The sequence below is a fragment of the Panthera onca genome, chromosome E2 (genome assembly GCF_046562875.1).
Source record: "Panthera onca isolate mPanOnc1 chromosome E2, mPanOnc1 haplotype 2, whole genome shotgun sequence".
Lineage (NCBI taxonomy): Eukaryota > Metazoa > Chordata > Mammalia > Carnivora > Felidae > Panthera > Panthera onca.
The window spans coordinates 43,402,120-43,429,549 of NC_138353.1; the positions used below are offsets into that span (position 1 = coordinate 43,402,120).

A 27,430-nucleotide genomic window follows, 5' to 3' on the forward strand; every position below is an offset into this window, starting at 1 on the left:
GTGAGCACAGCTAGGGCATCGTGAGATAGTCTCTTTCATTGTCCGTCTTTTTGTCTGTCACTCTTTTTGTCCCTTCTCTCTGTCTCTCTCGGTCTGTCTCTTATCTCTCTCCCCTGTCTTCTGTGTATTTCTGCACCTTTCTCTGTTAGTCTTTTTCTCACAAGCTGCACACCCTCTCACCTCTGCTTCTTTTCATAGTCCTGTTTCCTTCCTCTGCTTTTTTGTGGTTTTTGTTCCTCTGTTACAAGGGCCTGTATGTACCTTCGACTTGCTGTGTCTCCCAACTCTGCTACTCTTAGATAGATTCCATTTCTTGCTGCCCCACTCTGTGTTCCTGGGAAAGACAATTGAATAGGTTCACCTTGGGTGATCAGCTGTGATAGGTGAGGGGGGGCAATTCCCAAGAAGGGGCCTGGCAGATACCTCAAAATATGCTTACTGTGTTGGATAGGGGTCTGTGGATTACTGGTGGCTATTAACTTGGTAATCCTTATGCTAGCTGATCTAGGCTTAACCCCCACAGAGAACTTGGATTAGCAGGGCAGGTCCCTGGGAAGACCTGCCAGCAGCATGCATTCCTTTGGCCTTCCCTCCTCTTTGACCATTGCCTTCCTCCATCCCCCGTATGACTAACTAGTGAGCACCTGTATCATTTGCCAGAGTACTGAGTGAAAGGTCTTTAAGGGCTATGGAGGCTGTTTAGCCACCATGTTTATTTCCACAGGCTCTAGTCTCCCTCACATCTGAGTAGAGAAATGTCAACTTTGTGACAATTGCCTCACTCTAGGGAATTGGTGATTAAGTGAAAGTCATCACCATCTTTTTTTAAATGTTTATTTTAGAGAGAGAGAGAGAGAGTGTGTGTGTGTGTGCGCGCGCACGCGCAAGTGCAAGTGGGGGAGGGGCAGAGAGAGAGAATTTCAACTGGGTCCGCACTGTCAGTGGGGAGCCTGACATGGGGCTTGAACTGATGAACCGCAAAGACCATGACCTGAGCCGAAATCAAGAGTTGGATGCTCAACCGACTGAGCCACCCAGACACTCCAAAGTTCATCAACATCTTGATTCCAACCAGAGTTTATCAGTTCCCCTCTTTGCTTGGCAATAAGCTTAAGAAAACAATATGCTTTTGTTTCCCCCTAATAGTTGTGGTCTTCTATGGGCACATGCCCAAGGGGGAGACCTTCATGAGACAGATGTCCGTATGACCATAGCATGAGTTACTAAGCCGTGCTGTGAAGTGGAAAGGCCATAGGGTTCAGGGAGAGAGAGCTCAGTGAGGGGCTGCCTGGTATATTTGGGGAAGATTTTACAGAGGAGGTGGGGATTTAGCTAGATCTTGAAAGTGGGAGTTGTTGGCTGTGGCAGGAGGAGGAAGAAAGGACATTTCTTTTAAATGTATATATGGCACCAGTAAGAAGAGAGTCTGGCTGAAGGAGAGGGTGCAAAATGGGTAGGAGTAGGTGGAGGCAGCCTGGAGGATGAACCCAAAAGATTTTGTAATAACGTTTGAGGTTCACATAACAGTTCTATTGTTGGAGGCTTAGAGCAGTACTTAGCAGTGTCACTGTGGAGCCTCTTGTATTCTGTTCTTGTGTCTTCCTGGTGGGTCAGAGCAGTCCCTGTTTAGCAACAGTAAGGTGCTGGGACACTCTGCATAGGGCCCAGATATCACTGATGTCCTTGAAGAGCTGGAACGTAAAGCCAGCAGTGCAGACAGGAGCCTAGAGAATGTCCAAGCAAGCTTCGTTTTGCATGGGCCTCACTGAGAATCAGGAGGTTTGGATAGAAATGGAGGGGGTGGATGGGGAGGGGGTCCTTGTAAGCTTAGGAATGTTGGTTAGCCTTATCTATAAAATGGGAATAGGAACACCTGTATTTTAAGGTTGTGAGAATTAATCGAGAGGATGCATGTGGAATTGTCAGGTACATAACAGGCTTTTAAAAATATACACTTACATGCAAAACATTGTCTCTCTAATTCCTAGGTGACTTGCCACTTGTGTTTAAATTCACCTCATTTATTGATGGACCTCTCTTGTCCCCACTTTCTAATATGGCCATGGAAATGTTTTGTGCCTTGGGTGGCTTGGAACCTTGGAAGTCTGAGTGGGGAAGGGTGGGTGAAATCCATTATTTCTGGGCCTGGGGGCAATTTCCAAAAATGATTCTGGCTGTCAGAATTAATGAATATGTGTTAATGCATGCCTTTGTATCTTAACTTGTCAACAGTGATGGGCAGATGGTGGATGTCCCTCCATTTGCCTGTTCTTGTGGTTCTGACTCGATCATTGGCCCCTTTGGTTTTAGTTAGGGCAGAAGTGATGCTCTCTAAGGAGAGGTTGGGTCACTGTGCCCTCAGCTCAAGCCTGCCAGTGATTTTATGTTTTTCCTTCTAGGTCTGCTGACATTTGTCAACTGTGCCTATGTCAAGTGGGGCACACGTGTGCAGGACACGTTCACTTATGCCAAGGTCTTAGCACTCATTGCCATCATTGTCATGGGCCTCGTTAAACTGTGCCAGGGTAAGATGGGCCTGGGCTTGGAAGGAGGGTGAATGACTCCAGGAATTTGTGTGGATTTCCTGAGGAGGACATGGGAAATCTTGGCTTAACTGATCAGCTCATTCTATGTATATCCTAGACTGTCATTGAGAGTAAGACATCTGTTCCTGGGCTCCTTGGACCAGGCTGGCTTGGCCAACTGAACATGAGTCAGTCCCTCCCTCAGGGCTGTTTTCCCTTTGTGGAGGCTGGGAACATTGCAAGAAGGCAGCTGAGAGCCTAGGAATTCTTGAAACCTGGGTCGTGTGTAATTGGGTCATAAATGTAGCTGATGGGGATAGAGTGAGCCCTACTGTGGCCCTGTTTTTGGTCTGTGACTGCCAGGCAGCAAGTAGGAAGACTTGGCCCTCCTTGAGAGGAGTGGGAAGGTGTGCATAGAAGTTGGATGGAATGTAGAAATGAGTGGTTATTTTGGAGTCTTTACTTTTTGTTTTTATTTAGCATTTGAACCCAAAGTCAGTTCTCAGCAAAATATTAAAATAGTATGAAGCACTGGCTTTCCTACATGTTGGCTTTAGAAAGCGTTTCATTCCTGAATCAGAGTAAACTAACAGGGAGGGTAATAGGCCTCATGAGGTCTCCTGAGCTCTTAGGGAAGTCCTATGGTGTCTTTGGCCAAGGATATCTCAATCACTTACTTAGCAACCCAGTTCTATATTGTCTGTCTCTAAACTCAGCTGTGTTTACATTTACCAGGGAGAGGTGAGACCCCCTTCTCAGATCTATTGGTTTTGGAATTCAGAAAGCTCTCTTTTCAAGTGCCTTTGGTGATTCTTGTCCAGTACCTTGGCATATGTGCCAAGTTAGTACAGCCAGCCACCTGGATGTCCCTGGAGTCTCAGGAACATCTCAGGTCAAATTGGGTAGCTGAATTAGCCTCCTACCAAGATCTGTGCCTTAGGAAACCACTGCTGTGAATGATGACTGACACCTCTCGGGCATGAAAACCCCTATTTTCCCTTCTCTTGCTGCACACCCATCCCTTTTTGATACATTGAAGGAATAGGTCTGCTTTTTGCAGGGGATTACAGCAGGCTTCCTTAGAAGTATGGATCTTGTAAGAAAAAAAAAAAAAGTATGGATCTTGTTTAAAAAACCTCCAGTGTGTCTAGAAGGTTTCTCTTCTGGGCAACTGGGTGCTGCTCCCTTGGCTTTCAACTGTGCGGGCTCCAGATGCCTCCAAGGAGAACGGCAGGTGCCTAGGCTGGCTCTCCACAGGTGGAAGTGGCTTAGGCCTACCCCAGGCGCAGTGAGAGATAAGAAGACCCCAGTTCCTACATAGCCTGTGATTTCCTGCTGCATGCAACCGCAGCCCCTGCAATTAGAGCAACAGAGTTCCCTCCATGAGAATGAGAAAACTGTTTGACCACATTGTGCAGTGGTCTTGGCCAAAAGAGATAGTTCCACGGGAAGGTCTAATTGTTAGTTAAAAATGTAAAACAGGGTTATTTCTAAAAATAGGAAGAACTCTGGCCTACCTTGAGGTCACTTGGAAATTCAGCAGAGCTTTGGAAAAGGTGTTATCACTTCAGAAGGCAGCCAGGAATGTTTTTGTTTTTCTGAGATTGTGTAATTTTGCTAAAGGAATATGAACTTTCTTGAGGGAGTGGGTGGGGTGATAAAGTACAGGGAGCTGGTGGTTGTTCTTTTGGTGTTAAATTATGTTTTTTTTCTTCCCTCTGCCCGCTTGCTTTTCCCTTTTCTTGACCCTCCTCTTTTTTTCTTCCCTCTTCACTTCCTCTTTCTTACTGCCTCTCCCTGTTCTTCCTCTTCTCCCTATACCTTCCATCTCTCCCCTCCTTCTTCCTCTTCCTTCTCCCTGAACCCCTTCCCCTACCTGCCTTTGCCCCCACAGGACACTCTGAGCACTTTCAGGATGCCTTTGAGGGTTCCTCCTGGGACATGGGAGACCTCTCTCTCGCCCTCTACTCTGCCCTCTTCTCTTACTCAGGTTGGGACACCCTTAATTTTGTAACAGAAGAAATCAAAAACCCAGAAAGGTAACGGTGGGATCACACTCTCTCCCCCCAACTTGGCTGGAACTCCTGCTAATAGTGGGCACACTTGCCCTCCTCCCTCTCCTCCTTTCTCTTTCTCTCATTCCTTCTTCTTCTCCCTACTGCCCTTTCTCTAGCTTGGAGGAATTAGGGGGTAAGCTGGGAATGAGTGAAGGTGGGAAAGCCCCTGGCTCCTCACCCTCAGGTTTACACTGAAGGATCCCCAGGGTCCTTGCTCAAGGAGAGGTCCTTCAGTGGGCAGTAGCTGACCCAGCTGGGGCTAAGGTGTTAGAACCTCGTCTCTGGTGCTGACACTGAGGCCTGAGGAGTCAGGAGCTTATTCTGGGCAGCCAGTTCCCCAGCCTGACCTCCAGTCCCTGGAGGACACTGCTCCTTCAGTGGGGTCCACTGGTCCTATTGTGGTGAAGATCAAATACTGATCCCCAGCTATCCTCACAGAGAAGGGTTTCTCTCTCCCCCTCTCCTTCTCCCTCTCTCCCTCACTCTCTCTGTTTCTCCATGGAAAGGGCATGGGATTCATATCCACCTTTGACCATGTGGGGAAGAGGAGCCTGCCTCAAAGATTTAGAACCAGGGAACTGTTAAACTTCAGACAAATCCTTGGGTTAACTTTTTTTGACTCCAAGGATAGTTGATTCTAGGTAGTCCTGTCTCACTTGTCCTGACAGAAATTTGCCCCTGGCCATTGGGATTTCTATGCCAATTGTGACGCTCATCTACATCCTGACCAATGTGGCCTATTACACAGTGCTGAGCATTTCAGATGTTCTTGACAGTGATGCTGTGGCTGTGGTGAGTACCCATTTGCTCATCACCTTTTCATACTGAATGGCTCAATCTTTCTTTCTGCAGCCATTCCAGTTCTGCAGGGTGGGATGATGGGTCTAGGTTAGAGGGTGGGTGGGCTGCTCAGTAGTGATGGCATTTGTCCTGACAGCATAGGTACAGGAGGCTTATGAAAGCCTGTCCTGTGCTGAGTGCCTTCTGTGCTCTGCCCTCAGACATTTGCTGACCAGACATTTGGCATGTTCAGCTGGACCATTCCTATTGCCGTTGCCCTGTCCTGCTTTGGGGGCCTCAATGCGTCTATCTTTGCTTCATCAAGGTACTGTGTTTCTGCCTTATCAATAACAGACTGCGGTATTTAATTCCCTCAGGCTCTAGGTGAGCCTGTAAGAGCCCTTCTTTCTCTTGGATATATAGGGTGTGTGTGTGTGTAAGCTAATGTGCATGCATATGCTTGCCTTTGTGCAAACATTGTGTGCTTGAAGCTCACACTTCCGTCTGAGACGAGGACAAACTGGTTAGAGGTAGAGCGGAGGAAGGTCGTAGCTTGGAGTAGTGATCCTGTCAGGGACTATACTCTAGGCTCCTAGAGTGGGTTATCTGCAGCCCCAGGATTCATTCCTTTAGAAGATTATTATTGAGCACTTGCTGTGTACCAGGTATTAGTACAGGATAACTCTGCCCCTCATTTCAAAAACACTAAGGCTGGCAGGTAGGCTCTTGCTCTCCTCTATACATAGAGACTTATCTATAGGAGCACTTGTCTTTCCTCCTGTTTCAGAGAAAAGAGCAGTTCTGCTCTTCCAGGCTCACTCTGGGTTCTAGTACCACCCTCTTCTTTAGCATTTTGCTTCATCACTTGGCCCTTCTCTTTGGTGGATGTTCAGTTGGAGCCAGCTCTGTGCTTCTCTCATCTCTACTTAGTGAAATCACAAAACAACTTTTCTTATCTCCCTTCTTCCTTATGGACACACTTCTTGAGGGAATAGTATGCACTTTGACTGTCAGTCATTTTTCTAACCATTATACTTTGGCTTCTACTACCTAAAAAAATGTTCTTATTACCAGTGTACCTGTGTACATTGTGTACCAGTGACCTCCTTCTTAGCCTGCTTTTAGTCCTTATCCTACTGGATCCCCAAAGCAAGTGATGCTTACCACCCTCTACTTCGGAAACTATTCCTGTGACTCTGTGACTCTCTGATATCTGAGAGAAAGGCTTCTTTCCCGATTTCTCTTCCACTCACCTTATAAACGTTGCTGTCCCAGGACTGGGAGTGTAATAGATATTCAATAGATACTTTCTGCATGAACAGATAAGATGAACTAATAAAATAGTTTCATCCTGTTTATTTTTCTTACTAGTTTTGACTCCCCAGTCCGTGTACCTGGGGTCTCCCTAGGGTAACCAGAATAATAGAGAAATCAAAGTCTTGTAAAACAGTATGGTGTCATCTTCCCTTGCTTCAGCCTGGTGTGGCCAGGGTTGCACCAGATGTGACTCTTAACAAGTTACCCCACCCAGAGATGGTGTTTCCTATAGCCTTACCCTTACTGATTCCTAAGACATCCCAATTGGCTCTGTCAATCTTCTTCTTCTTTTTTTAATTCTTTATGTTTGAGAGAGAGAAGGAGTGAGAGAGACCGAGCATGAGAAGGTGAGGGGCAGAGAGAGAGGGAGACACAGAATTTGAAACAGGCTTCAGGCTCCTAAGCTGTCAGCACAGAGCCTGACACAGGGCTCAAACCCATGAACTGAGATCATGACCGGAGCCGAAGTCAGATGCTTAACCAACTGAGCCGCCCAGGCACCGTTCGTTCGTTCGTTCCTTCCTTCCTTCCTTCCTTCCTTCCTTCCTTCCTTCCTTCCTTCCTTCCTTTCTTCCTTTTTAGGTTATTTATCTTTGAGAGAGAGAGCATGAGCAAGGAGGGGCAGAGAGAGAAAGAGAGAGAGAATCCCAAGCAGGCTCTGCGCTGTCAGTGCGGAGCCCCAGGTAGGGCTTGAACTCACGATCTGTGAGTTCAGAGATCATTACCTGAGTGGAAACCAAGAATTGGACACTTAATCGACTGAGCCACCAGACACCGCTCTTTTTTTTTTTTTTAATGTTTATTTACTTATTTTGAGAGAGAGAAAGCAAGAGAGAGAAAGAGAGCAGGGAAGGGGCAGAGAGAGGGAGAGAGAAGGAGAGAGAGAGAGAGAGAGAGGGAGAGAGAGAGAGAGAGAGAGAATCCCTAGCAGGCTCCACACTGTCAGCACAGTGCCTGATGTGGGGCTCAATCCCACGCACCTTGAGATCATGACCTGAGCTGAAATCAAGAGTCGGACACTTAACTGACTGAGCCACCTAGGTGCCCCAGCTCTGACAGTCTTCTTAAAATATTTAAGTGGTAGGTGCCTTTTAACCTCATTCAGCTATATTGTGGCATTGACAGGATGGTGGTGGGGATAGGGGATGCAGAGAGTAAGGGTCTGCATATAAAGGGGACTGCAGTGATGTCAAGATAATGCACAATTGTTTCTGTCTTACCTTCTCACTTTTTCTTTATTACCTATGTAGTTGTCTTTGTCTTTGTACTAGACACCTTTGCTGCACCAGGACATTATGTCCCCTTCCAGCATCCCCTCTACCATATTTCTTCTCTACCTAGCACAAATTATTAACCTCGTGTGAGCCAACTCCCAATATCTTGCCCTATGACCCTTCCAGATGCTATCTTCAACTCCTGTGGCTCCACCTGGATGGCCCACAGGTATCTCAATGCACTCCACTTGTGCTTTGTCTCTAGTTGTGATGTTATGTGCTATCAGTTCTCCTTGTGTGGCCTCTTTATTTTTCCCTTGGTGTCTACCCTCTTCTTCCAACTCAAACATGTACATGCATGCACACACATATATACACACACACATGTAATGTATCACCAAATTTACTTGCGGTTGTCACATATGTCTTGTTCTCTCCTAAGCCAGGGTGTCTACCCTCATTCAGGCCTCTTCTCTTATGTGACAGTTGTCACAGATTGCTTTCTTGTGTGGCCTTCTCCCTATACCCTAGCCTCTCCCTCCTTTAGTTGGCTTCCATGATGCCCCCAGAGTCTCTGTGTCAAATCCTGTCAGGCCTTTACTTCAGAGCCACAGCTGACTCTCATTGTTTGTTTAGACTCCACAGCATGGCCTGTGTGCAAGTTCTTTCCAGCTGTCTCCTCACACACCTTATCCTGGGACTGCAGGCATTCTAGTACCAACCTTCAAGGAGGCCACCCTCTTTCACTCCTCCAAGCTTCTTTTGCCTTTGCCTGTGCTGTTTCCCACCTACCCACTCACCTTCTGGCAAACTCCAACTCTTCTTCCCAGCCCAGATATGGTTATCTCTTGTAAGGTTTCTTATTCCCCCAGCCCACCCAAGCCTGGTGAATGCCATGTGCTCCATGATGATGCTGTACACCCTGGTCTGTGGTTCATTTCTCTGCTGCTCTGTTTCTTAATCAGTAGGGCTCTTTGGGGACAGAGAGGAGGCCTGGGTTGTCTCTTTGAGCCTCAGGCTTGTCCTGTCCTATCATATATCAGGAGCTCGGGGAAGATAGAGAGAGCTGGCTGCCCTTCTTTTCTTTTTTTTTTTTAACATTTATTTATTTTTGAGACAGAGAGAGACAGAGCATGAACGGGGGAGGGTCAGAGAGAGCGGGAGACACAGAATCAGAAGCAGGCTCCAGGCTCTGAGCCATCAGCCCAGAGCCCGACGCGGGGCTCGAACTCACGGACCGCGAGATCGTGACCTGAGCCGAAGTCGGCCGCTTAACCGACTGAGCCACCCAGGCGCCCCTGGCTGCCCTTCTTTAAACAGCCATTGTATTAAGTATGAAATTTGTGGGGTGATAGAGTGGAGGTACCCTTGGTGGAATGGATTGGAGTGCCAGTGAGTGATGGGAGGGTGAGGCATTCATTGGGTGATTGGTGGGTTTTATAGCTGAGGGGCTGGCGGCTGTCCATGGCCAACAGTGAGGTAGGACGTGCCTGGATAATGTTGAAGTACCGTACCCATGGTTGGAGGTTGGAAACATCTGTGGGTAAAGTTGGGGTGAGGGTGAGGGTAGGTTGGGTTGGGCATGCATAGAGAGCGTGTGATGCTCCTGAGATACTGCCTCCTGCTTTTTTCTGGAGCTCTGAGCCTAGTTTGTCTCAGGAGTATGGCTGCATGGCTAAGTGAAAGGATCATCCTGACACACTTCTTGTCCTTTTAGGTTGTTCTTCGTGGGCTCCCGTGAGGGCCACCTCCCAGATGTACTGTCCATGATCCACATTGAGCGTTTTACACCCATCCCTGCTTTATTGTTCAATGTAAGCTCTGCTGGGGTGGGTGTGGGGATTGTAGTCCCCCTGCTGACATTATGAGAAGACTGGGTGGGAGGTATAGCAGCTTCTTAAGACATTTCCCAAGCCAAAGGGCACCTGGGTGGCTTGGTCAGTTAAGATATTTTCCGAGCCTCTTAGTGTTTATTCTCTTTTCTTAAACTTTTTTAAAAATATAAAAGTAAAACAGGGCACCTAGGTGGCTCAGTTGGTTGAGCATCCAACTTCAGCTCAGGTCATGATCTCATAGCTCGTGAGTTCGGGCCCCACATTGGGCTCTGTGCGGACAGCTCAGAGCCTGGATCCTACTTCAGATTCCATGTCTCTCTCTCTCTCTCTCTGCCCCTCCCATGCTCACACTCTGTTTCTTTCTCTCTCAAAAATAAATACACATTAAATTTTTTTTTAAGTAAAACAATTATATTAGAGAAGGAAACAGTACAAAAGAATATAAAAATGAATTTGTAAAATTTATCTATCTTTTCTGTCAGTAGTTCTTTTCTTCTCCTTCTCCTCCTTTCTAGCTCTTTTTTTTTTTTTTTTTTTTAATTTAATGAAAGCATATTTAGAAAAGCCAGTCCAGTTGTATACCAACTACCTAGGGGCCTCTATTCATACTATAGACATCATAGATTTATATACAGTAGATAGCAGTAAAGCATTTTATTCTAACAAAATCAGTAAATTATGAAAGTATTCTAACAAATGAGAAAAGACCTGAAGTAGGACTGCCATTTTCTCATTTGCACTAAGGTATTATATATATGAAGGCCAACAAAGGCCTTGAGAAACCTTACTCCAAGATTTGGTGGACAGTTTTATTTATTTATTTTTGTCATTTAGTTATTTTCTGGTTTCATTACTTAAGTTTAAATTTTGGATTCATCTGGAATTTATAGTGTATGGAGTGAGGGGGGGAGAATTCACTTAATTTTTTCTCAAATGGCTAGCCAGCCATACCAATATCATTTATTAAATAATCCATTTATCCACAGTTTAAAATTATTCTCGTATAAAAATAATAGCTAATTTTTAGGGTGCTTCATATGTACCAAGTACAATTACATACCCCTTAAGTAGTATCATCAGCTCAACTTATCTTCTCCATTAACACCAACCTTCATTATTTAGCTTTGTACTGAATTTCTAAAAACTATTTTTTTTTTTTAATGAAGGTTTGGTTACTTCTTTTTTTTTTATTAAATTTTTTTTTTAACGTTTATTTATTTTCGAGACAGGGAGAGACAGAGCATGAACAGGGGAGGGTCAGAGAGAGGGAGACATAGAATATGAAGCAGGCTCCAGGCTCTGAGCTGTCAGCACAGAGCCCGATGCGGGGCTCAAACTCACGGACCGCAAGATCATGACCTGAGCCGAAGTCAGCCGCCTACCGACTGAGCCACCCAGGCGCCCCTAAAAACTATTTTTTTTAATGCTTATTTATTTTTGAGAGAGAAAGAGAGAGAGGGAATGTGTAGGGGAGGGGCAGAGAGAGAAGGGGACAGAACATCTGAAGTGGGCTCCCAACTGACAGCAGTGAGCCTAATGTGGAGCTCGAACTCATGAACCACGAGATCATGATTTGAGCTGAAGTCGGAGGCTCAACTGACTCTGCTACCCAGGCGCCCTGAATTTCTGAAATCTAAAGAGGGACTAAGGATACTTCTATAGTTTTTTCTTCCCCCCTGAAGTTTTCCTGGCAATTACATTTGTATTTCTCTTTATGAACTTCGTTATTTTGTCAAAATAACATAAAATCTTCTCAGTATTTTTATTGGGATTGCATTGAATTTATAAATTTAGGGGAGATTTGACATCTTGTTTTTGAATCCTCTTTCACCCCACTTTTTTCAATACAGTCCCCCTTCTATCCCCAGAATGGGCTCTTTTTGTTTTAAATCCTTTGTTGATAATAGGTGAAAAGATTAAATGGGGAAACTCCATATTTTTGAAGTTTAAGTAAATCTGACCTTTCCCAGGACTCTAGTCCCTGATTCTGTCTTCTAGGACTTTTTTGTTCCAGAGGGCAAATTCTGTCATACCTCTTTTATCAGGGGTATAATCCATTTTGCCAATCTACATTTCTAAGACCCCAGGACAGTGAGTTGGTTCTGGAGGCATTTCCTCCATTTTTAAGCCAGGTAGTTGGGACTCAGGAGTGATGGTCTCCAGAGGGCAGTGTGTTTCATGTTGAGGTTGATGCATCAAAGTGAGGAGGGCCTAAATATCTGCCATCAGAAGGGGAAAGGAGTCTGGCTTCTTATTGAAGTGCTTGCAAAAAAGAAGGGAGGCATTGTGTATAGGAAGAGCCAACAGAAGAGGGAGAGATGCCACCTTGAAGGTTAATGCAGAGAATTGACCTATCTGATGCCAAGGGGTCACTGAAAAGAACTGGAGGTAGTCTGGTAAGCTAAATCAGCAATGAACGGCAGATCTCGTACTGATTGCTGGGTGGTTGGAGTCTCCTGGGGTGGCCTGTTGGTGACAATGCCCACTCCTCCTTCCCATCCCCTCCTCCTCCAGTGTACCATGACACTCATCTACCTCACTGTGGAAGATGTTTTCCTGCTCATCAACTACTTCAGCTTTAGCTACTGGTTCTTCGTGGGCCTGTCTGTTGCTGGACAGCTCTATCTTCGCTGGAAGGAGCCTGAGCGGCTCAGGCCTCTCAAGGTCAGTGACTGTGGACAGACTAGGAGGGGTGGGCCATCTCCTGTAGGTGACTTCTCTGTACCCTGTTCCCGCATAGTGCTTTACCTCGTATCTCACCTCCCTCCATTTCAGCTGAGCCTGTTTTTTCCCATCGTGTTCTGCACATGCTCTGTGTTTCTGGTGATTGTGCCTCTATTCAGTGACACCATCAATTCCCTCATTGGCATCGGGATTGCCCTCTCCGGGGTTCCTGTCTATTTCGTGGGTGTTTATCTGCCAGAGTCCCAGAGGCCACTCCTTATTCGGAATGTCCTGGGTAAGTTTCTTTGCCCATCACTCACTGCCTGTGTATGTGTGTGTGTGTGTGTATGCGCGCGTGCACACACAGATGTGTGCAGAGGTGGGAGTGGTGGCTAAAAGCTTCCCCTATACTAGTGATGTACTGGAGACCACGTGACTTCTCAGTGACATGAGCACTTTAGTTCTAACTTTAGAGTCCTATTTTTGGTTTAAAACACTCCCTCCTGAAAGTGTAATCCATGTGGGGAGATGGGGAGTCATGCATCACTTTCTGGTTGGGCATGGAATGGAGGACAGTGAGGCTTATGGGGTTAAGAGGCAAAGCCTGGCACAGGATACCCAAGGGACAAGTGGGAGGGGGCCATAGATGTGCTTTAATCAACATTGTGGTGTTCATATTGGGGTTGTAGCTAACCATCAGTTTGCTGAATTCTGTTCTCTATTTTCATTTAGCTGCTATCACCAAAGTCACCCAGCAGCTTTGCTTTTGTGTCCTGACCGAGCTTGATGTAGCTGAAGAGAAAAAGGTTGAAAGGAAAACTGACTAGAGGCCAGAGGTGATGTCCCTTGAGGCCTGGAAGACCAGCCACAGCCACCAAAGTCCAGATGACAAGACTGTACAGGCCCAACTCTCTTGTTCTAAAGGATCCTGTGGGCCACATTATGTAAGGGGGCTCAGGGCCAATGGCCTGCTTTGGTGGTCACTCTCATTGGGAGCAGACTCAGGGTCTGAGGCCAGCCTGAAGGTGGGAACTGTATAGAAAGTGGTGGTGGGAGGGCTTGGGGTCAGGGGAATAGTTGTTTAGTTTTGTTTCTGGTGAGTAGGTACAGCTTACCAAACACTTGGAAGTTGCACTGGGGAAAAGGAAGTGCTAGGTTAATAGCTGTGGCTGGTGGTTCTGAATTTGATATTTGAGGTTTGAATCAGAAGTCTCTACAAAAGGGGCTGCTTTATGGCAAGTTTTCCTCTGACCAGGTCCAAGCATCTGACTGTAGAGGCCTAAAATGCTATCATTTCTTCCTGTGACTCAAAATCTTTCCCTGGAAAGACGGCTGTATTCCATCATTTATTGATATTATTTAATCCAGAACCCCAGTTCTAGCAAAGCATTGGTGTTCATTCATCTACCGAATGCCACAGGCTGATTGTGTTTAAAAATTCAAAGTTACTCCAAACTGAGTCCCTCTGCCCTTAGAGGTGTCTCTGTGTGGTGGTGGATCAGACTCAGACCACAGATTTTTTGGTTTTAGCACATTCTTCTGTTGAGTCTTAGCTGCAAAGGTGAACTTTAAAGATTTTTTTAAACTCATGTATCAATTACACGTTAGTCAATAGGTCACAGATTACAAGCACCTGGCTCAAATCAGCAAGGACAAATGAACAAATTCATGAGTCAGAAGTCTGGTAATACTGCTATTTTGAAGGATAATCCTTTATTTTACTTGAGACCTTAGGTCTTTGTTCTAGATGATAGAAGGTAAATTTCTGGGTTTCTGGTATGAACTTTAAGAGGACATGAACTGTTCTAGAATTCAAGTGGATTACCTGAATTCTCTCAGCTGTCAATGGCTTAGAGACCATCTCATGGACCCAAGCCACCAAATAGCTTGTTTCTTTCTGTAAGGGCCGGTGTGAGGGATGCTGTGCAGACCCACACAAGCCCACCTTGGTGCTAGAAGTGGTCATTTCCCTTTTCTGAAAACCTCACATCACGCTGCATGCTCCTCTTCTATCCCCAACACTGGGCTCTGTTTACACTCCGAGCTGTCTTGGTGTGGATCATCGGGATAGTGCATACCTGTCCTGTCTGCCTCCGCTTGCTGGAGGTTTGGTGGGCCTGCAGTCTCAGGAAGAGCTTGGTACTTGTGTGGACCTCTATTTTCTCCCTGTGGAGATAAGTGAAGACTTAGGGGGGAAAAAGCTGCTTCATCCTCAGATCTGGCTCCTCAGCAGACTGCGTGATTGGAAGCAACTAATTCTGGTGCTCAGGCTGTGCTTTAGCATCCAGGTCAGGCCAGAGCAGATTTGGCCTAATGGATGTTCGTTCCCTCATGGACAGCCATGGTTGCGGTGGACTGTACAACTGTCCTGTGATGTGTCCAGACACTGTCATCCTGGGTCCAGAGGAACCTGCAGACTTGGCTCATCCCCTGCCTGGACTTCTTATCCTTTGGTTTTAGAATTGGTCAATTGTAAAGACAAGAATGAGGCAATCTCCCTTCCTGATCATTCTTTTCCACCAAATGGCCCCAGTCGCAGTCAGGGGAATGGCCTTGGTCATACTTGCTCGATAAAGACAATCAGGGGAGCATGAGCACAGCTGTCTTCGGTTCAGGGCATGCATGGATGAGAAAATGAGAGGACATTCCTACTGTCATGGGTTGGGGCAATAGGGAGTCTGTGCAAAGGCTGACTTGCCTAGACTGTGTAAACTTGACTCCTGTCTGGGGCAAGACGGCACTTTTCCCAGGGATCCTCCGGAGCTAATCATTGAAGTGGTGTGTGCTTGTCTTGAGGATCCCTGACCAAGGTTTTAGCTTTCTCCACTGAAGTAAATGACCAGCTAGTCCCAAGAACTTGCTGCCCCCCACTGGCTCCTGGGGGAAGCATGGGCCTCACACCCTAAGTGACCCCATACAAGCTTAGTGAGCCATGTCATCCCCCTCTCATTACTGGATGGCACCTGCATTTTTCCCCTCTGTGCTGGATACAGACTTCACCCAGGAACCCATCTGTGGGAGGGAAGCCAGAGACTCCCTACAGCACTCAAGCTTTGTGGTGGAATTAAATTTCTGCAAGGTCTTTGTTGTTCATCTCCTTCAATCCTTCTCCTGGTGTGCTAATCCCTTTTGCAGTAGGTACAGTATGTGAGGTTGTCAGTCCTTTAATGTTGGCAAACCTTAATGAGTATAGAAACAGCAGTGAGCACATAATAATGGCACTGAGTAGTTTTTAATCCTTTGTTTCTATGCCTACAGGAGACTAAGATGACTAGTATTACACATGTAAATTGCTGCCTGTTACTTACAGCACTGAATTGTACCCTTGTGGATAGTTAGGATGGTAAACTAACATTTTGTTGGTTTTGTAGCCGCAAGAGTACATATGGAATTTAATCACTTTGGCAGGTTTGACATAAATCTAGGAATATAGGAAAGACCCACAAAATGAACATAAAGTGAAAGAATGGGTGGAGGCAGGTTAGAAAAAGAGAGATACTTAAGAAATTACAAAAGATGTGGGTAGAAGACATCCCTGTGCAACTCATCTTTCCATGTGATGGGTGTTCGTGCCACAGGGCAAGAAGGCACATTTTGAATCAAAGGTTCTGTGTATTATTTTCCTAGACCTGTACTATCCGGTACAGTTAACTATTAGCTACATATAGCTAATTAAATTTAAAAATATTGATTCCTCAGTTGCACTAATCATAAATTTTAAGAGCTGAGCCACATATGGCTAGTGGCTACTATTGTACAGTACAGATATAGAATGTAATTGTGCATGAAGTTCTATGGGACAGTGTTCTCTTAGAAGAATAAATGCCAACTCAGAGCAAAGATGTGTGGTATGGAATGAAGTAGGGACAGAGTTTGCTTATAGGGAGTCCAAGTTCCGTTAATCACTTTTTGGTGAGTACTGTGCGTAGTTAACATTTCTCATTGGAAAGCTAAGTTCAGGATATGCTTTTCTTTTCCTCACTTGACTGAAGTCCTTAGTGTCTAAGGTCAATCCTGAAAGCTGTCTCACTAACCACCCCCCCTGCCCCCCCCCCCCCCCCCCCCGCCCATTTTTGGTCGAGGGTGGGGATAGGAGATGGGAGGTACAGTGGGAAAACATGTAAAGCCATTCAGATTTAAAAGGTTTTTGAGGAGGGACAGCTGGGTGGCTCAGTTGGTCAAGCATCTGACTTCAGTTTAGGTCATAATCTCATCGTTAGTGAGTTCCAGCCCTGCGTCTGGCTCTGTGATGACAGCTTGCAGCCTGGAGCCTGCTTTGGATTCTGTGTCTCCCCCTCTCTCTGGCCACCTCCACTCACCCTATGTCTCTCTCTCTCAAAAATGAATAAACATTTAAAAAATATTAAAAAAAAGGTTTTTGAGGAGTGTCTGGGTGGCTCAGTCCATTGAGCATCCAACTTTTGATTTTGGCTAAGATCATGATCCTAGGGTTGTGGGATCAAGCCAGCATTGGGCTCTGCGCTGATTGTGGAGACTGCTTAAGTTTCTCTCTCTTCCTCTGTTCCTCCCCCACTCACTCTCTCTAAAAAAATAAAAACTAAAAGGTTTTCAAGGAATGACTTGCTCCTATTTTTAAAGTTAGTTTTTATTAAACATAAGAGTATCACATTCATACATATCCTGTTCTTTCTGGCACCACTGCCAAAGGAAGACAGCAGTCTTTACAACCATTATCAGAGTCAGGAAACAGGGTGGTAGAGACAGCTGTTAACTTAAAACCTCTCATAGCTCAAGCAGATTCTACTTCCATCTCTATGGCCACAACTGTCCAGTCTTTGCTGCTATAAGGGACCAACTATAGCCCTTCTAGATTCCATCAAAAGAAAGGCTTTTACTGGAGGCAGGTGGCCGGGTGGTATGAGAAAGCTAAATCTTAGTGCTGAGGAAACAGGAGGCTCTCCTCCACTTACTGGCCTTAGTGTAGGAGGAGAATGGGAAAATCCCCAGGCCAGGAAGCATCATTTTTACAGCATTTTTTCCCCCCAGACTATAGAGTCACTTTTGATTGAGGCAAAGGGGCCCTACTGTTACTGAAAAAGACACACTCCTTTAGCACAGGTTTTTACTGGTAGGAGGGTGCTGTTGGACATGGGTTTTCCCTTCTACTTGTTAAGCTAAGAAACCCAAGGATGTTACTAGGGTGGCTGAAGCTACAGTTAGAGCCCTCAAGGGCCTGTGATAGAATCTCATGGGATCATCAGTCTGAATCCAGGTCATGGGGACTATCATAGCCAAATTCCTTCTGCACATCCAAAGGGTATTTGCTCCACATCTGTGGTCTGCTGCTGCCTCTTTCCTCTTCACTGAAGCTGTCGTATTCATCAGAGCCTAGAATGATAAAAGAAATGGGCTGTTTGAGTTTCTAGGTGGCCACGACAACCCTTTACCATCTCAAGAAGGTCTGGGTTTTTTGTTCTCTATTCTAAAATACTTGCTTAGTGAAGAGAAATTTGAATTTAAAAAAGCAGGGGAGGGCACCTGGGTGGTTTAGTCAGTTGAGCATCCTACTTCGGCTCAGTTCATGATCTCACGGTTTATGAATTCGAGCCCCTTTGGTTTCTCTGTCCCCTTCCCCTGCCCTGCTTGTGCTCTCTCTCTCAAAAATAAACAAAAAAAAAGGCAACCCTGTTTCTCTACCACCTAAACCAAGTCCCTCAACACTGGAATATTTTTTCATTTCTCCCCCTAAGTATAGGATTTTTTTGTTGTTGTTGTTATAAGAGTTGTAGTCATACTGTAAATATAGTTTCATGTCTGCCCTTTTCAACATATCACAGGCACTTCCCCAAAAGAATATTCCATAGTTTAATTGTTCCTCCATTAACAGAGACCAAGAAGTTCTTTTTGTTGGCACAAAGAACATAATCACTGAAGGAACTTTATCATCAGAGTATCTCTCCTTCTTCCTTCCCCAGGGTACCATGCCTGTGTTGCAGCTTCCTCAAAATGGTATAAACACAGCAACTTCTTTGAGAAGTTATATAACTGATTTGTCAAAATCCTAGCTCTGCTCCTACTGGCAAACCTCTCCAATACTTTCCTGACTGAGCGAGAGAAGAGACACTGAGCTAGATGTTTCCCTTCATCCCAATCACTAAAGTTAGTGCAATACTGTTCTGGAGACAGGGTGAGGCTCAGTGAGCCATTAACTATGTCTCCAAGACCCACAGATAGGCCATGAAAGAACCAAGCGTTCGAACCCAGGCCTGACTGAGATTAAAACCCCAGTAGGCCCCCTGGAAACACTGGTCTTTGGGGCTCTTAGAGCTCCAATGGCTTGTGGGTGAGCTGCTGGGAATGGTAGAGAAGGAAAGCCAGTTAAGATGTAAGTGAACCGTGCTCACACCTCAGTCTTAGATCCCACCAGTCCCTTCCCATCCAACACTGCCACCCATGTACCTCTGGAATCTTCATCTCCATCACTGTTCTCCTCCTCTGGGTACTCATTGCGCCAGTTACTCTCACTATTCTCATCATCATCATCATCTTCATAAATGTCTTCTGGTTGCTGGTCATCATTCACCTGCACATCTCAACACAATCATGAGTATAAATCAAAACCTCTAAGGTTGTAGGGGGGAAGCTATTAGCAGACCAACTTGGAGAGATCATTTAAGAACACTGTGTGAAAGGGGCGCCTGGGTGGCTTAGTCGGTTAAGTGTCCAACTTCAGCTCAGGTCATGATCTTACGGTGAGTTCGAGCCCCGTGTCGGGCTTTGTGCTGACAGCTCAGAGCCTGGAGCCTGCTTCAGATTCTATGTCTCCCTCTCTCTCTGCCCCTCCCCTGCTCATGCTCTTTCTTTCTCTGTCTCAAAAATAAATTAAAAAAAAAACAACATTAAAAAAATTAAGAGCACTGTGTGAAAATGAGGCAGCCTAGGAGCTGCTTTGAATCTGCTGCACAAGAGGCTATAGTAACCTTAGGCTACAAGATAGTGACAACAGCCCTATTCCCCACTCAGAGTCCAGCTCCAGGCATTACAATCCTGATAAGATAGGATGAACTCCACCCGAAGGGAACACACCAGGCTGGGGAGGAGAGACAGCTCTGAGCAGGTGATGGCAGTGATCTTCAAACTTTAGGATAGCCAGGTGGGAGAGGGATTAAATGGATTATGGGTGATGCCAAAAATCAGAACCAAAACTTGAGTGTAAGGGCAGGAAGAGGAGCTATGCAATGGTCCAGGGTGGGTGCGTGACTGTGAGACTATGGTTGCAGTGTAGGTATGGGATAAATATGCCTTTCACCATTTTAGAATTTGTTTTAAGAATAATGATGTCTGGAGCGCCTGAATGGCTCAGTTGGTTATGTGTCCGACTCTTGATATTGGCTCAGGTCATGATCTCATGGTTGTGAGATCAAGCCCCACATCAGGCTCTGTACTGAGTATGGAGCTTTCTTGGGATTCTCTCTCTGCCTCTCCCCCGCTTGCACATTCTTACTCTCTCAAAATAAACAAACAATATCAACAAAAGAGTTGGAATGCCTGGGTGGCTTGGTTGAGTATCCAACTTTAGCTCAGGTCATGATCTCATGGTGCCATGATCTCATGGGCTTGATGCTGTCAGTGCAGAGCCTGCTTTGAATCCTCTGTCCCCACCCTTTCTGCCCCTCCCCCGCTGGTGGAAAAAAATAATAAGGATGTCAGGAGAACCTGCGTGGCTCAGTTAAGTGACTCTTGATTTTGGTTCAGGTCAAGATCTTGCGGTTCATGAGATCAAGCCCCATGGCAGGCTCTGTGTTGACGGTAAGGAGCCTGTGTGGGATTCTCTCTCTGTCCCTCCCCTGCTCATGTGCAGGGGCACGCCCTCTATCTCTCTCTCAAAGTAAACAAACTTAAGAAAAAACAAAACAGAATAATGATGTCAAGGGGCGCCTGGCTGGCTCAATCAGCAGAGCATGTGACTCCTGATCTTGGGGTCATGAGTGTGAGCCCCACGATGGATGTAGAGCTCACTAAGAAAAATAAAGATGTCAAGATGTTAGTTTTCTTCTTCTTTTTAAAAAAAGAATTTTTTTTTTTAACATTTATTTATTTTTGAAAGACCGAGAGACAGAGCGTGAGCAGGGGAGGGGGAGGAGGAGGAGGAGGAGGAGGGGAGGGGGAGGGAGAGGGAGAGGGAGGGAGAGGGAGAGAGAAACAGAATCCGAAGCAGGCTCCAGACTCTGAGTTGTCAGCACAGAGCCTGATGCAGGGCTCGAACCCACGACTGTGAGATCATGACCTGAGCCAAAGTCGGATGCTTAACTGACTGAGCCGCCCAGGTGCCCCAGGATGTTAGCTTTCTTAATCCAAGGATCCCCCCCTTTTAAGATATAATTTTAAAAAAAAGCTTTTATTACCATTCATGGTTTTTTTTATTTTTTATTTATTTAAAAAAAAATTTTTTTTAACGTTTTATTTATTTTTGAGACAGAGAGAGACAGAGCATGAACGGGGGAGGGTCAGAGAGAGGGAGACACAGAATATGAAACAGGCTCCAGGCTCTGAGCTGTCAGCACAGAGCCCGACGCGGGGCTCGAACTCACGGACCATGAGATCATGACCTGAGCTGAAGTCAGCCGCTCAACCGACTGAGCCACCCAGGCGCCCCACCGTTCATGTTTAAGAATTTCTGGTTTATTTTCTCTTTAAGTCCCCATGTTTTTCCCCAAGGGTGGATGGTATAAATGTTAAAAATGATATTGCAAACCTTATAAAAGATGTATTAAGAGCAAACATTATCAATGTAGACCGTCGTTCCCAAAATTTCTTGCACTAAACCCAGGTTCCCAGGAAGCATTTAGAATAAATGTTTCCATTTAAGCAAGAACAAGAAGAGGTAAGAACAACCTTGAACCCAGTGGATGCAAAGCATCCTGACCAGAGAATTGCTTAGGCTACCTCATGCCCCTCATCCTCATGGGTCCCCTTACCAGCTCCCACTCCTGGCTATAGGGCTGCACGGAGAGGATGTTCTCAATCCATCCTGGAGTGGCCATCTCCAAGTAGTAAATGTCATATACATAGTCATCCTTCTGTTCCTCCTGGTGCCCAATTCTTGGTCCATCCTCAGATACAGCCAACCGCTCACGGATCAACTCTATAGAATTGCAGAGGATCACATCTGGGTCAGAGATCTATAAAGAAATCAAGAGATAATACATACATGATCTAAACCATTGATGTTCCAAAAGGAGGAATCTAAGATTTGAGTGAAAGAAGCCTCTCTATAGTTGTCTATGTTAAATTCAAGATTCTTATTCCCATGTCCTACTAGTTTCTTCTTAATTAGCAATGAAATTAAAAACTCAATTATCTCTAAAAACTTAATGTGTAGTTTTTCTTTTGAAATAGATACTTATAGGCTCCTGTCCTTTTGTGCTTGGCTGACAGAAGAGAGCACATGGAAAGATGGGCCTGAGAAGAGGGCCAGCAGAGCTGGCTGGTCTTGTCCCCACGTCTTCTAAGCTCCTTCAGTATGATGTTCTCCCCTTAGGGATCTGCATTTTGTGTTACCTCCTACAGGGGTCTAAAGGCGATTCCTGGACTCATGACTACCACCACCTGGCTTGCCCACAATGATGTCCCACTTTTTTTTTCAATAAATATTTTTTAAGTTTCTTTTTTATTTTTTTTATTTTTTTATTTTTTTAATTTTTTTTTTTAACGTTTATTTACTTTTGAGACAGAGAGAGACAGCGCATGAATGGGGGAGGGGCAGAGAGAGAGGGAGACACAGAATCGGAAGCAGGCTCCAGGCTCTGAGCCATCGGCCCAGAGCCCGACGCGGGGCTCGAACTCATGGACTGTGAGATCGTGACCTGAGCTGAAGTCGGACGCTTAACCGACTGAGCCACCCAGGCGCCCCAAGTTTCTTTTTTAAATGTTTATTTTAGAGAAAGTGTGTGTGTGAGGCAGGGGATGGACAGAGAGAGAGGGAGACAGTGGATCTGAAGCGGGCTCTGCACTGACAGCAGAGAGCCTGATGTGGGGCACAAACTCATGAACTGTGAGATCATGACCTGAGCCAAAGTCAGACGCTTAAGTGACTGAGCCACCCAGGTGCCCTAATGATGTCCCTCCCACTTTTAATCACAAACCAGGAGTGAACTCCCCTATAATCCTACTGCTAGAAAGAATAGCTCAGGATAGATTGCCCCAGAATAGAACTGGCCCAGGGAAGAGGTACTCCAGGGCAACAGGCTGTGTCATCCAGAGTAGCATAGGTCAATTTGCAAACCCAGGGGGGCATGCTACAAATGACCCCTCTCAAAGGGTTCATCGGAGGAGGCTGTGTAGCTCAAACCAGATACCATATTGGGAGGAATGTTGCATAGCTAAGGCAGATAAAGGGAGACCAGACTTAGAAGATGAAGGGAATTAATTCTTTCTTGCTCCAAAGTCAAAAGGAACTAGAGATGTCACTTTTTGTGCAGGCTGTTGACCAACCTCAAAACTGTTCACAAGCAAAGTTCTGGCTCCCATTTATAAGCCCCCCACCCTTAGTCCAGCAAATCATGCAGCCATTAAAATATTTACAAAGACTAGCAAACAAAAATGCCATACTCTGAAGACAATAAGCTGATTTTATACTCTGAAGACAATAAGCTGATTTTACTCCAATTACCTTTGTGATGGGGGTAAAATAGGTGATTTTTTCCCCTTTTTACTTTCCTGTATTTTTTCTTAAAAAAAAAAAAAAAAAAAAAAAAATTTTTTTTTTTTCAAATGTTTGTCTATTTTTGAGAGAGACAGAGAGCACAAGCCAGGGAGGTGCAGAGAGAGGAGACACAGAATCCAAAGCAGGCTCCAGGCTCTGAGCAGTCAGCACAGAGCCTGCCGTGGGTCTCAAATCCAGGAACCGTGAGATCATGATGACCTGAGCTGAAGTTAGTCGTTTAACCAACTGAGCCACCCAGGCACCCCTCCTATATTTTTCCAAAATTTCTATAAGGAACATCTATCATTTTTATAAAAGAAAAATTATTCTTTAGTCTAGTCTATGTGTATGCTGGTATAAACATACATACTATCTTGCCAGTCTTCATGGTTATCACTTTAATGGTGCAGGCAGTTGTGTATGTCAATTTCTCAGTTTTTTAGCCTACGTCTACAATGCTGCAATGAATGTGTTTCCTGCATGTGAAAAATGGGGATAAAACACCTACCTCATAGGGTTTGCATGAGAATTAAAGGAGTTAAATTAAAAGAAAACACAGTAAGGACTTAGCATAGTACTTAATGCACAGTAATTACTTAGTAAACCAAGAGTAGCTTTTGTTAAGACCATAGCTGTTTGCTTCTGAATTATTTCCCTAGGATAAATCCTGGGGTTGAGATCACTAGATAAAATGAACTGAACTTTTTCACTTTAAAAAGTATATATAGGGGCACCTGGGTGGCTCAGTCGGTTGAGCGTCTGACTTTGGCTCAGGTCACGATCTCGCGGTTTGTGAGTTCGAGCCCCGTGTTGGGCTCTGTGCTGACAGCTCAGAGCTTGGAGCCTGCTTCAGATTGTCTCTCTCTCTCTCTGCCCCTCCCGCATTCACACTCTGTCTCTCTCTCTCCTTCAAAAATAAACATTAAAAAAAATAAAAATAAAAAAATAAATTGAAGTAGTTTTAAAATAGGTCCTAAGCTATTTTTAGGATTGCTGATAAATAAAGCCATGCTGTTTTCCAAAAGCCTTGCATCAACTGTAAGCACTACAATTGTGTACCATTTTAATCTAGCCTTGCCAGCAGTGCTATCAATCTTTCCCCTGCTAGTCTAGTAGACATAAAACCCCAAGTTTGCTTTCAGTTTAAATCCATTTTTAAAAAGATAATTACTATGGACAAGCATTTTTTTAAACCTGTGATTAATTCTACAGCTGTGTTTTTGAAGAGCTGTTTAAAAGACAATCCTGAGGGGCGGTTAAGCGTCTGGATTTTGGCTCAGGTCATGATCTCTTGGTCTGTGAGATTGAGCCCCCTGTTGGACTCTATACTCACAGCACAGAGCCTCCTTGGATTCTTTCTCCCTTTCTCTCTGCCCCTCCCCCACTTGCACTCCTCCCCTCTCTCCAAATAAATAAACATTAAAAAAATATTTATGGTACATATAAAAAAAGACATGAGACATTTTTGTTTTGTAATAAATAAGGCGGTGGCCAATTACTACTCCTTAGTAGCTCTTTTTTTGAGATAAGCTATCAAGTCTGTCCTTTTCTCTGTCTTCTTAATGTCAGTGAAGATCATTTTTGTTCCAGGGATGTACTTTCTGCGATTATCTAAATCTCCATCAGTGTCACCTCTCCCCAGGGCTTCTTTGTTCTTGTTGGCATCTGTGTAAGAAAATCCAGGGGCCTGACCTATCTTGCACCCACTGGACCATGGAGATCTGGCTCAGTCTTGTGTTTGCCTTGCCTCTCGTTTCGACAGAATGGCACGGGGCATTCTTTTGGACAAAAATCTTGCCTTTCTCAACGTCACCCATTTTTAAATTGCTTTCTTCACATGGAGACTGAAGATGCCCACTGGCAAGCCGGATGTCCCGCTCTCTGATATGCAAACATTTTTGATGTGTTTAGTTTTTATTGCATTGTTGGGAAGTCTGTGTTCACATCCTTCATCAGCTTACATACTAGTTTTTCTTTTAAAATTGAATGAACTCTTTGGTTGATTCAATTCCACCGAACGTTGGTTTACTTTTTAAGCTATTTGACTTATAACTCATAAATCAGTTTTCAATTAGTTTTGGTAAAAGATGTGGCTGTCATCATCATGCACAAATTGTTATCCAAGTATACCAGCATCATGATGAAATATTTTTTGCTTGATATATTTGGAATTAAAATTTCAGTTTTTAAACTTTAACTTTTAAAAGGAGTGAAGAGTGAAGTTTATTAAGTTTTTTTTAAGTTTATTTTGAGAGAGACGGAAAGAGAGTGCAAGCAGGGGAGGGACAGAGAGCAAGGGGGACAGAGGATCTGAAGCAGGCTCTATGCTGACAGCTGAGAGCCTGATGTGGGTATCAAACTCACGAACCATGAGATCATGACCTGAGCCAAAGTGAGAGGCTTAACCAACTGGGCCACCCAAGCGCCCCAAGTTTTTTTGTTAAATCAATGGGGGGTGAACCTTTTAGTTTGAGAGTTTTCTATTTCTATAGTCTGAATACAGGTAGCCTTTGTTTTTTGGAACTGAAGTACAAAACAAATTTAGTAAATCTAACAATGGAAAGAACACTGGATTAAATGTGAAGAGACTTGCATTCTAGACTTAAATCTGCCTCAAACTTGATTCGCTAGGGAGAACTAGTCCTTTAACCTTCCTTTGATGAGTTTTTCCATCTGTTTTATCTTTACATTGCTCAAAACCCTCCAGTAATTACCCAGCTAAGGGTGAAAGGCAATGTGTCCCTAAAAGCATCTTCAAGGGGCGCCTGGGTGGCTCAGTCGATTAAGCGACCGACTTCGGCTCAGGTCATGATCTCACGGTTTGTGAGTTTGAGCCCCGCGTCGGGCTCTGTGGTGGCAGCTCGGAGCCTGCTTTGGATCCTGTGTCTCCCTCTCTCTCTCCCCCACCCCCACTCACACTTTGTCTCTGTCTCTCTCAAAATTAAATAAACATTAAAAAAAAAATTAAAAAAAGTACCTTCAGGGTCGGGGTATCTGGGTGGCTCAGTCGGTTAAGTGTCCAACTCTTGATAATCAGCTTAGGTCGTGATCTCGGGGTTCGTGGGTTTGAGCCCCACATAAAGTTCTATGCTGACACCTCAGAGCCTGGATGGAACCTGCTTTGGTTTCTGTGTCTCCCTCTCTCTCTCTCTGCCCCTCCCCTGCTCCTGCTGTCTCTCAAAAATGAACAAAAATTAAAAGTATCTTCAGGGTCTAACAGGAATCCTTTCCCAAATTCCTTATTATTCTCCCAGAGTTCACTGAGCTCCAGGCACACTGGTCTTGAAAACACCAAACTGCCTTTTCTTCACATATCCACAGTACTTTGGCATTCACCTCCTCCAAGTCCTTACTGAAATGTCATTTTCTGAGACCCTCTCTGTAATGGAACCAATCTTTTCCTGCCCCCCCTTCCCTGTACAGCCCTTATTAAATTTGCTTTCTGTTTCTCTCCTCTACCTGAATGTTAAATCCACAAAGCTATATCCACAGAACCTAAGAACAATGCCTGACACATAGTGGGCACTCAGTAAATACTGCTGAATGAATAACTTAATCTGTAAAAGGAGGTTATCTCGGCTGATAGATCATTCATTCATCAGTAGGGCGAAGCTGTGTGCCTCCTCTTGACTGTGTGCTAAGTGCCCAGACCCTGGCACTATCTGTCCGCGGGAAGGCCAGCGCTCTGCTCCCGGCGGCTACTCACTTTGGAGGAGACTGCGGCGGCGGCGGCGGCGGCGGCGGTGGTCTCTGGGTCTCCTTCCTCGTGGACTAGGTCGAACAGCTGGAAGCTTCCGTCCTCGGTGGCTTCTGGGTTTCCCGGCACGTCTTCGGACTCTAGGCTACCCGACGGAATTCCTGAGGATCGGCGGCTAGAAATCACCCTGTAGCGGCCCTCCTGTCGGATCTCCCGAGCCGAAGCGCGGAGTTCTCGGCGAATACGCTGCTGGCTGCCCCGGGAAGGGCGCAGGGCGGCTCGAACGAGCTCCTGGACTGGCTCCTCCTGGGAGGTGGCAGGGAAGAGCAGCCGGGGTAAGCAGGCGGCTCGTCAAGGGGTCAGGGATACAATTTCCCCCCATTTGCGCCCTAAGATCCCCTTCAGACATCGGCTCCATCCCGCCCAATACCTGGGAGCGCACGGTGGCCACCAACTGGAAGACATTATTCTCTGGCTCTCTCTCCACATCCTCGGGAGGTGTCTTTTGGGCTACCGACTCGACGCCGCCCCTCCGCAGGCGCTTACAAGAGAGGACAAGAGCTTCGACAGCCTCTGCGCTACGCTTCCGCTTCACGCGAAGCACTGCAGTCCTCCCGGCCTCCATACTGGCTGTCGCAGAGGACTCTGGGAACCCGTGGGGTACGACGGGAGAGC

At 45.5% G+C, this 27,430-nt stretch overlaps 2 protein-coding genes and 1 pseudogene across 6 annotated transcripts in view; 1 reads left to right on the plus strand and 2 right to left on the minus strand.

Annotated features, from left to right (window-relative positions):
* Positions 1-17,585, plus strand: part of SLC7A6 (solute carrier family 7 member 6) — a 37,581-nt gene extending 19,996 nt beyond the window's left edge. For all 5 annotated transcript variants that reach the window (XM_060650364.3, XM_078438917.2, XM_078438916.2 and 2 more), the window contains exons 3-10: positions 2,400-2,525; positions 4,420-4,564; positions 5,251-5,374; positions 5,584-5,687; positions 9,611-9,707; positions 12,243-12,392; positions 12,504-12,687; positions 13,125-17,585. In XM_060650364.3, the coding sequence (XP_060506347.1) occupies positions 2,400-2,525; positions 4,420-4,564; positions 5,251-5,374; positions 5,584-5,687; positions 9,611-9,707; positions 12,243-12,392; positions 12,504-12,687; positions 13,125-13,219 (1,025 nt within the window). In that variant the 3' untranslated portion in view covers positions 13,220-17,585. The remainder of the gene's footprint in view (positions 1-2,399; positions 2,526-4,419; positions 4,565-5,250; positions 5,375-5,583; positions 5,688-9,610; positions 9,708-12,242; positions 12,393-12,503; positions 12,688-13,124) is intronic.
* Positions 16,978-27,420, minus strand: SLC7A6OS (solute carrier family 7 member 6 opposite strand). Its single transcript, XM_078438918.1, has 5 exons — positions 27,186-27,420; positions 26,765-27,061; positions 21,332-21,535; positions 18,813-18,936; positions 16,978-17,741 (listed from the first exon to the last, which is right to left on the minus strand). The coding sequence occupies exons 1-5, from the start codon at positions 27,378-27,380 to the stop codon at positions 17,611-17,613; spliced, it is 951 nt and encodes a 316-aa protein (XP_078295044.1). The 5' UTR covers positions 27,381-27,420; the 3' UTR covers positions 16,978-17,610.
* Positions 24,185-26,314, minus strand: LOC132690233 (cytochrome c pseudogene; annotated as a pseudogene).
* Positions 27,421-27,430: the final 10 nt, after the last annotated feature.